Source organism: Palaemon carinicauda, chromosome 38, assembly GCF_036898095.1.
Source record: "Palaemon carinicauda isolate YSFRI2023 chromosome 38, ASM3689809v2, whole genome shotgun sequence".
Taxonomy (NCBI): Eukaryota; Metazoa; Arthropoda; class Malacostraca; order Decapoda; family Palaemonidae; genus Palaemon; species Palaemon carinicauda.
The window spans coordinates 11,822,636-11,832,635 of NC_090762.1; the positions used below are offsets into that span (position 1 = coordinate 11,822,636).

Below are 10,000 nucleotides of genomic sequence, written 5' to 3' on the forward strand. Positions count from 1 at the left end.
TAAAACCCATTTTCAGAATAAAGATTTACGAAGTAAAACCCATTTCTAGAATTGACATTTAAAAAGCAAACCACATTTCTAGAATAAACGTTTACAAAGCAAAACCCATTTCTAGAATAAAGATTTAAGAAACAAAACCCATTTCCAGAATAACGATTTACAAAGCAAACCCCGTTTCCAGAATAAAGATTTACCAAACAAAACCCATTTCCAGAGTGAAAAATTACAAAATAAAACTGATTTCCAGAATTAACGTTTACAAAGCAAAACCAATTTCCAGAATAATGATTTACAAAGCAAACCCCCATTTCCAGAGTAAAAATTTACCAAACAAAACCCATTTCCAGATAAACAATTAAGAAGTAAAATCCATTTCTAGAATTAACGTTTAAAAAGCAAACCCCATTTCTAGAATAGACATTTACAAAGCAAAACCTATTTCCAGAATAAAGATTTACAAAGCAAAACTCATTTCCAGAATAAAGATTTACAAAGCAAAACCCATTTTCAGAATAAAGATTTACCAAACAAAACCCATTTCCAGATTAAAGATTTACAAAGGAAAACTCTTTCCAGAATAAACATTTACGCAGTAAAACCCATTTCCAGAATTAATGTTTAAAAAGCAAACCCCATTTCTAGAATAAACGTTTACAAAACAAAACCCATTTCTAGAATAAAGCTTTACAAAGTAAAACCATTTCCAGAGTAAAAAATTACAAAATAAAACTAATTTCCAGAATTAACGTTTAAAAAGTAACGTTTACAAAGCAAAACCCATTTCCAGAATAAACATTTACAAAGTAAAACCCATTCCCAGAAAAATGATTTACCAAACAAAACCCATTTCCAGAGTGAAAAATTACAAAATAAAACTGATTTCCAGAATTAACGTTTACAAAGCAAAACCAATTTCCAGAATAATGATTTACAAAGCAAACCCCCATTTCCAGAGTAAAAATTTACCAAACAAAACCCATTTCCAGATAAACAATTAAGAAGTAAAATCCATTTCTAGAATTAACGTTTACAAAGCAAAACCAATTTCCAGAATAATGATTTACAAAGCAAACCCCCATTTCCAGAGTAAAAATTTACCAAACAAAACCCATTTCCAGATAAACAATTAAGAAGTAAAATCCATTTCTAGAATTAACGTTTAAAAAGCAAACCCCATTTCTAGAATAGACATTTACAAAGCAAAACCTATTTCCAGAATAAAGATTTACAAAGCAAAACTCATTTCCAGAATAAAGATTTACAAAGCAAAACCCATTTTCAGAATAAAGATTTACCAAACAAAACCCATTTCCAGATTAAAGATTTACAAAGGAAAACTCTTTCCAGAATAAACATTTACGCAGTAAAACCCATTTCCAGAATTAATGTTTAAAAAGCAAACCCCATTTCTAGAATAAACGTTTACAAAACAAAACCCATTTCTAGAATAAAGCTTTACAAAGTAAAACCATTTCCAGAGTAAAAAATTACAAAATAAAACTAATTTCCAGAATTAACGTTTAAAAAGTAACGTTTACAAAGCAAAACCCATTTCCAGAATAAACATTTACAAAGTAAAACCCATTCCCAGAAAAATGATTTACCAAACAAAACCCATTTCCAGAGTGAAAAATTACAAAATAAAACTGATTTCCAGAATTAACGTTTACAAAGCAAAACCAATTTCCAGAATAATGATTTACAAAGCAAACCCCCATTTCCAGAGTAAAAATTTACCAAACAAAACCCATTTCCAGATAAACAATTAAGAAGTAAAATCCATTTCTAGAATTAACGTTTACAAAGCAAAACCAATTTCCAGAATAATGATTTACAAAGCAAACCCCCATTTCCAGAGTAAAAATTTACCAAACAAAACCCATTTCCAGATAAACAATTAAGAAGTAAAATCCATTTCTAGAATTAACGTTTAAAAAGCAAACCCCATTTCTAGAATAGACATTTACAAAGCTTATTTCCAGAATAAAGATTTACAAAGCAAAACTCATTTCCAGAATAAAGATTTACAAAGCAAAACCCATTTTCAGAATAAAGATTTACCAAACAAAACCCATTTCCAGATTAAAGATTTACAAAGGAAAACTCTTTCCAGAATAAACATTTATGCAGTAAAACCCATTTCCAGAATTAATGTTTAAAAAGCAAACCCCATTTCTAGAATAAACATTTACAAAACAAAACCCATTTCTAGAATAAAGCTTTACAAAGTAAAACCATTTCCAGAGTAAAAAATTACAAAATAAAACTAATTTCCAGAATTAACGTTTAAAAAGTAAAGTTTACAAAGCAAAACCCATTTCCAGAATAAACGTTTACATAGCAAAACTCATTTCCAGAACAAACATTTCCAAGGCAAACCTCATTTCCAGAATAAAGATTTACAAAGCAAACCCCATTTCTAACTAGGGTTGTAGCTTAGTAAGTAATAATAATAATAATAATAATAATAATAATAATAATAATAATAATAATAATAATAATTTTAATAATAATAATAATAATGATAATAATAATAATAATAATAATAATAATAATGATAATAATAATAATAATAATAATAAAGCATCATGAACTATTTTTTTAAAGATATATTCTAAAATATATTTCTAAAACTATCAACAAGAACATTCTTATACTCTGTTATTTTTTTCTAGTTTTAATATAATATCTTAACTGTTCACACTTTTGATGTATCTTTAATTCCATCTTTCTGTATGAAGAAAACAAACCTATTTATATTCATGATTCCACAAATATTTCCTTTCCCCTAAAGAGATGTTTACCTAAATAATATGCAAATCAAAGATTTTTATCATAAACGTCAGTATATGAGTTTCCTAAAGAGTGTTAAGAAATGTAGAGACATAAAAGGTATATGATAAAAAAAATGGCCGAAATCACAAATTTTTAGTAATTTGCATTTTTCCTAACATACTTGCCGAGAACTACTTTCTTAGAAGTTACCTGAAACCTCCTCTCAACCGACCAGAGTTTTGTGTAGTTTACCCTACTTCCGTTTTCTGTAATGGTAGGCCTAGCTGTTAGACGGGAGGTCGAGTCATGCTCAAACTCGATAGCTTCTTGTGGTGTCTGAAACCTCACCATCATTGTAAGCTAAGGATGGGAGGATTTTGGGGAGCCTACAGGTCTACCTGCCGAGTTATCACCAGCCATTACCTAGCCCTCCCTGGTCCTAGCTTGGCTAGAGAGCGGGATATATGGTCAGTCGCTAGGCCAATGTCCTGCTAGAGCATTGTCACTGCCCTTTACTTCTGCCATTCATGAGTTGCCTTTAAACCTTTTAACTGCATTTTATTATAAAAATTAATGCATAGCAATGTACTGACAATTTTGAGGGAGTTCTCAGCAGCCATTGCCCGGCCTTCCCTGGTCCTAGATTGGGTGAAGAGAAGGTTGGGCGCTGATCATATGAATACAATTCTAGGGCAATGTCCTGCTATGAATTTTCAATGCCACTTGCCTCTGCCATTCATGAGCGACCTTTAAACTTTTAAACTGTATCCTAATATAGGAATTAATCCATAGCAATATAAGGACTATTATTCCCTGTATTAAGGGGAGTTAAATGGAAGGACAGGATTAGAAATGAAACGATACAAGAGATTACTCGAAAGCCATATATGCATGAGTTCAGGATGAGGGGTAGATGGAGATGATTTGGGCATGCTCTTCCCACTCCCCAAGAGGTTAGTTCAGTTGGGCCCCACAAGGCACTAGAAGAGTTGGAAGACTCAGGCCTATATGGCTGAAGACTATGAAGCGTGGAGTATGAGATGATGAGTGGAGTAGTATTGAATTAAAAGCTCAAGATAGAGACGACTGGCGAAATCTAACCGTGGGCATTTTGCGTCAATAGGCGTGGGAGGAGATGATGATGATGATGATGATGATGATAATGTTTTCAATGTTGTTATTCCTGTTGATATTGATGATAGTGAAAACCCAGTACGAAATTGTGAAAGAGGTAATAATAAATAAATCATAAACAAAGAAAATAACAAAGAACAACAAATTACATAAAGAAAAACAAAAAAAAAATAAAAACGGATATACTATGAAGCGAGACTCGTAACAACACACACACACACTCACACACACACACACACACAGCCTTAAAACATCAGCTACTTACAACTCAAAGAACAATGGAAAGAATTATGATGGGAATAACTCTAAGACACAGAAAAAGAACAATGTGGAAACGAGAGCAATGAAAGTATAGGATATTCTAACAAGAAAAAGAAATGGACATGGGCTGGACATATAATGAAAATGACAGAAACAGAATGGGTCCCTAGATATGGCAAAATTAAAAAAAAAAATAAATAAAAAGAAAAGAAAAAATGCACGGGAAGAAAGAGAAGACGAAGGATTCACGAGCTAAGAAAATTTGATGGTAAAGACTGGCATAGAGAGAACACTAACAAAGGCGAGTGGAAGTACATGTCTGAGTCCTTCATCCTGCAATGGACTAGTCACGGCTGAGGATGGTGATATACTGTGTGTATGTATGCATGTATATATATATATATATATATATATATATATATATATATATATATATATATATATATATATATATATATATAAAGTATAGGTATATATACATATACATAAAAAGTATATATATATATATATATATATATATATATATATATATATATATATATATATATATATGTATATATATATATATATATGTATATATATACTTATACTTTATATATATATATATAAATATATATATATATATATATATATATATATATATATATATATATATATATATATATATGTATATATATATATATATATACATATATATATATATATATATATACTTATACTTTATATATATATATATATATATATATATATATATATATATATATATATATATATATACATATATATATATATATATATATATATATATATATAAATATATATATATATATATATATATATGCTTTTTATGTATCTATGTATATATATATATATATATATATATATATATATATATATATATATATGTGTGTGTGTGTGTGTGTGTGTGTGTGTGTGTGTATACATAGAACATGTTCCAGGTTCTAATTAGATTACAGTGTCATACTGTAAAAATATTGATTTAAATAACTTATACAGATGAAAGAATTTAAGAATAACAAACTTTCCGTCTCAACTATCTGAGATAAGAATAAGTTGCGTAAGGACGAGCAATATCGATATTCAAAACATGGCAGACTACCAGAATAAAACAGTAGAGTTTATTTTTCGACCTTCACCTTGACCTTTGACATGTCTTATTTTGCGTGGATTTCCATACATTCAAATATGAACCAAGTTTGAAGTCTTTGTGACAATGGTGTCCAAACTTATTTCTGATTACGTGAATTTGACATTTTGCTTTACCTTGACCTTAGACCTTAGACCTTGACATACTAAAATTTAATCATTTCCAGCTTTTTACATAAGTTAATCCCTACAAGCAGAAAAGCAGGCTGCTACGTATAACACTGTAGTCTCATTACTTGCATATTACTTTAAACGGTTCTAGAAACCTATCATTATTTCTCTCTATTTATAGACCTTTCGCTTAAACCGTAAATATCTACCTGCCACATAAAAATAACTATATGCTAACGTTGTCTTTCACATTCTGTTACAATGCCTATACCAAAAGCTTTTCACGTTTTATAATGTTGGCGTAAAATGATAAATTATCCATAACCAATCGTATAATATTCAAAAGAACCCACCGTCATGTCTGGCCACAAATACATAAATAATGTACTTACCACTGACAGCATCAGCCAAAGTCCTTGGCTATTACGTCCACTGATAAGTTTTCTTTGATTTTCGAGTCGATTTAAGATCACATATTTCACTAATGATTATACAGATAATATAATTCATTACGCGGTGAACAAGTCAAAAAGTTACTGTTGAAGACCCATTCAGGGATTTTGGGAAAGTGTATAACAAGTGTTGTTGTTATCGTGTCAAATTCCACCAACTGTTGTGAGACATGTTTCTCATTAAGTTCATTATCTAGAATGCATATTACCCTATTATTTTGTATTCAAGATTGAAAATAAATAGTTTATATAATAAATATTCTATTTATCTCATCTAAATATGATCATTATATGAGCTAAGTAAAATCACTTTAATTTATTTAGGAATCACTACCTATTTCTACTATCAATGCCCTCGTCATATTTAAAGGCTCTAGAGCCCACAGTAGACATATATCTAGGTTCAAATGATTTAAAACCATCTGTAACTATTCTCGTGTCAATACGATTTGTTGAATGCACAATATGTGGCAATTCTCTTAGATAAGTTCTAATAATTTGATGGGTTATTGTCTTTAAACTCTATTCTCGCTTTGATAGGCAGCCAGTGTAAATTAATTAATATAGGAGTGATCCTTTCCATAGGTGGGACACCTTTTATCAGTCTTGCTCCTCTGTTTATTATGTTTTATAATTTCTTAAGTTGCAATTTTGGTAAATTGTAGTAGATGGAGTTACAATAGTCAATCCTGGTAATAACACAGTTTATCACAAATTTGTTTACAGAATGGTCATCCAGGTACTTCTTTATAAAAGCAATGTTTCTAAGATGAACACTTAACAGTTTTTACTACATTATTTATTTGGGCATGCAAGACAAGTTACAGTCAAGAGATAGGCCTAGATCACAAACTTTATTAGATTTCGGAACAGTTATTATTTATGTTTATTCGAATATGACCCCGATAACTTACGCTGTTTTTCTTTCCAACCACCATAAACTCAGTTTTATTTTTACCTAATTTTAGTTGTTTGACCCTGGAGTCCTGGACCCTTCTAGACTGACAGCCGAGTGATCTCAACCTCCTAACCTGCACAAGGGGTGATCTCTGAGATGCTGCGGTATCCCACTGAATAAAAGTACAGCATTTACATGAAAAATGAGGTTGGAATCTCCTTAGATTTTGTTGATCAGGTGTCGGCCAGACTATTCTAGGCCCTTCACGGAGAGTGGGCCCACCCAAGGCCGTCTCGAATCGCTAGAGACGGCCTTGGCCCACCACGGAAAATACTTGGCCCTCCACAGATTTGGGCCCACCAGGACAGCAAGTGGTTCTCAGTTCTCGAGCAAGCTAGATGTATCCCATTACAAGGCGATATTGTGTCAGCCTTCTCGACGTATAAAGGGAGATGTGCTTTCCCTCTCAGCTTTGCGCAGTGGCAGTATCGTAACCAATGAGGGCTAACCGAGGTGTGATTATTGCTCGTTGAAACTTTCCCTTTCCCGGCTGCTAATTGGTCCTGATGTACTTCATTCCGTTTGTGGTATGCAGCAATCAGACTAGCAGCAGGGAACACAAGACCACCCCATTTGGGGGTATGTCGGATCGTGGGTCCATTGAGACCTGGGTGCTCGGTGTCTTAAGCAAGAAGAAAGCAGGCTACCTGCTTGTAGGTTTTTTATAGGCCTACAGCTACAGCTACAATATAGGGGGATAAGATAGTTGGGCAGGGGAGGGGAGGGGGGAGTTAGTATTGTAAGGATTGGAGGGGATAGTGTTAAAGTGAAGTACAGTGGGAGATGAAAAGATTGGGGCAGACCCAATAGCTTTCTGTTGTTGGTTTTTGCTGTGACATCATGCCTTGTGGACTCCTAGGAGGTGAGAATTTTGTCAGCCTCCAAAGGACTTGTGTATTCATGTTAATTCCTTTTCTGGGGCTTGTTTATCTATTTATGTCTGTCTGCTTTTGTTTTATTGGTTAATTCTAATATTCCGAATTTGGTTCATCCTGAGCTATGCAAGGAGCTATCCTTTTCCACCAGGAATGCTCGTTTTGTGTGCCTGTCATTTCCTCACTTGTTATTGCAAGTTCTGGGTAAATGTTTTTGAGGTCTTTCCCAGGCTTGTGTGGCTCTTCTGTGGTATCTGACGTTTACTTGTTCGAGATTGTGTATTTTGTGGAGTGTTTCGTTGAGTTCATTTGGGTCATTATCATTGCTATTCTATGTATGTGTCTTATGTTTCCATTTTGGAATTTTTGTAAGGTTTACATTTTTGTTTGAGCCACTGTGCATGCTGGTGCTATTGGATATTCGAATGGGAGGTCTTATCAGGCTTTGGTAGAGATTTATTGTTATGGTTTTATGCAATAGTTTGAAACGTTTTAATGTTCCTTTTCTGTTTGGAAAGTTGGAATTTTTGTTTGATATTGCAGCTGTTGCATGTTCTTTTGATAGAGAGACCAAGGATTTTAACTTCGTTGTTAAATGGAATATTTATGTTGTTTACTGTTATTGCATTTTAGTGCCACCTTCTCCATAGGGAGGAACAATGCCATCAATGCACCTAAAGCAGGAGCACTGTAGGCATGACTTAAATGTTTGCATTGTCATTTCAACCCCTATCTATATCTAAATTTTAACCTCCGACTATACTTCAGTTTCCATTTCATTTCTTGTATCTTGCTGTCCAATTATTTGACTTCATTTCAGACAACAACAGCAGAGTTTCCTCCAGTTTCACAGAGGTATTGAACGGCCTCCCAGGCACCAGTGCCTGACTTAAGTATCTCCCTGAAAGGCCAACAAATTTCCAGGGATTTTGTCATGAGGTTTATGTCAGTAGACTGGGTTTCAGATGTTCGGATATTCTCCTTTTGGGAAGTGTATTTTGTATAGATTGGTCAGAAACTGTCCGAGGATACTGCAGTCTTGATACGTAGTGTTTGTCAACAACTTGTAAATTGGGACGTTATTATTATTATTATTATTATTATTATTATTATTAGCTAAGCTACAACCCTAGTTGGAAAAGCAAGAGGTTATAACCAATTATGACCAAGGGCTCCAACAGGAAAAAATAGCCCAGTGAGGAAAGGAAATGAGGAAATCACTCGCGTTAGTGATATATATTCATAACAGCATGTCAACAAGAATACTGTATACCTTGGGGGAAGAGAGAGAGAGAGAGAGAGAGAGAGAGAGAGAGAGAGAGAGAGAGAGAGAGGAGAGAGAGAGAGAGAGAGAGAGAGAGTATTGTTTAAAAAAACATGTTTAATTGGAAATTCTCCGTAAAAATATACTGTTCTCAGTCATGTTTAGGTAAAATACGAGAGAGAGAGAGAGGAGAGAGAGAGAGAGAGAGAGAGAGAGAGAGATGAGAGGAGAGAGAGAGAGAGAGGAGAGAGAGAGAGAGAGAATCAAAGCTTCAGTAGATTGTTTGATGTGATATTTATAAAGCAAAAAAAAAAAAAAAAAAAAAAAAACGTGAAAAGACGAGTGTAGTACGTTTCAACATCCGAGCTATAATGGTCTTTATAATAAAGAACAATAAGGTTGCTTTCTTATGTCTGTTTGAAGTGACATATGCCTTTTTAATAAATCAAAACCATCTTGTCTTTAATTTAAACCTTATCTGTTTCTTGCAGATGGCACTTCTCTCTCTCTCTCTCTCTCCTCTCTCTCTCTCTCTCTCTCTCTCTCTCTCTCTCTCTCTCTCTCTCTCTCTCTTCTACTACTACCTACACTAAGAAGAATAAAAAGAAAGTGTTCAATTAAAGGTCTAAATTTAAGCGTTATTACAAAACACAACAAAATAGTGCTTGTCCCTGTACTCACCACCCAATGGCATGCGTCTGAAGCTGTAACAGCTCTCTTTCCCTGTCAAAAAGGAAAAGACAAAGATTATTCTAATGATTTTATTATGTATATACAAAATATCCTATGTTCATATGGTAGCCAGATGTGGTATATAGGAAATGAATGACTAAATCCTCGTGAAAATCGGTATGTAACATATACACAGTATAATAACATATAAATAAAAATAATCCAAAAATGAATATTTGTTGATGAAATTAAAAAGTCAAGACGAACTGACTTCATGGTACGTATAATAAACTTTGCTATATTAATGACAATTATAACCCAATCTACAAAT

The 10,000-nt window shown here is 32.9% G+C and overlaps 1 protein-coding gene and 1 pseudogene across 1 annotated transcript in view; one reads left to right on the forward strand and one right to left on the reverse strand.

Annotated features, from left to right (window-relative positions):
- LOC137630425 (solute carrier family 22 member 20-like) overlaps nt 1–5,967 on the reverse strand; it is a 124,413-nt gene extending 118,446 nt beyond the window's left edge. The window contains exon 1 of the mRNA XM_068361886.1: nt 5,841–5,967. Within this exon, the coding sequence (XP_068217987.1) occupies nt 5,841–5,852 (12 nt within the window). The 5' untranslated portion in view covers nt 5,853–5,967. The remainder of the gene's footprint in view (nt 1–5,840) is intronic.
- A 1,299-nt stretch (nt 5,968–7,266) lies between these two features.
- Nucleotides 7,267–7,374, forward strand: LOC137630715 (U4 spliceosomal RNA; annotated as a pseudogene).
- Nucleotides 7,375–10,000: the final 2,626 nt, after the last annotated feature.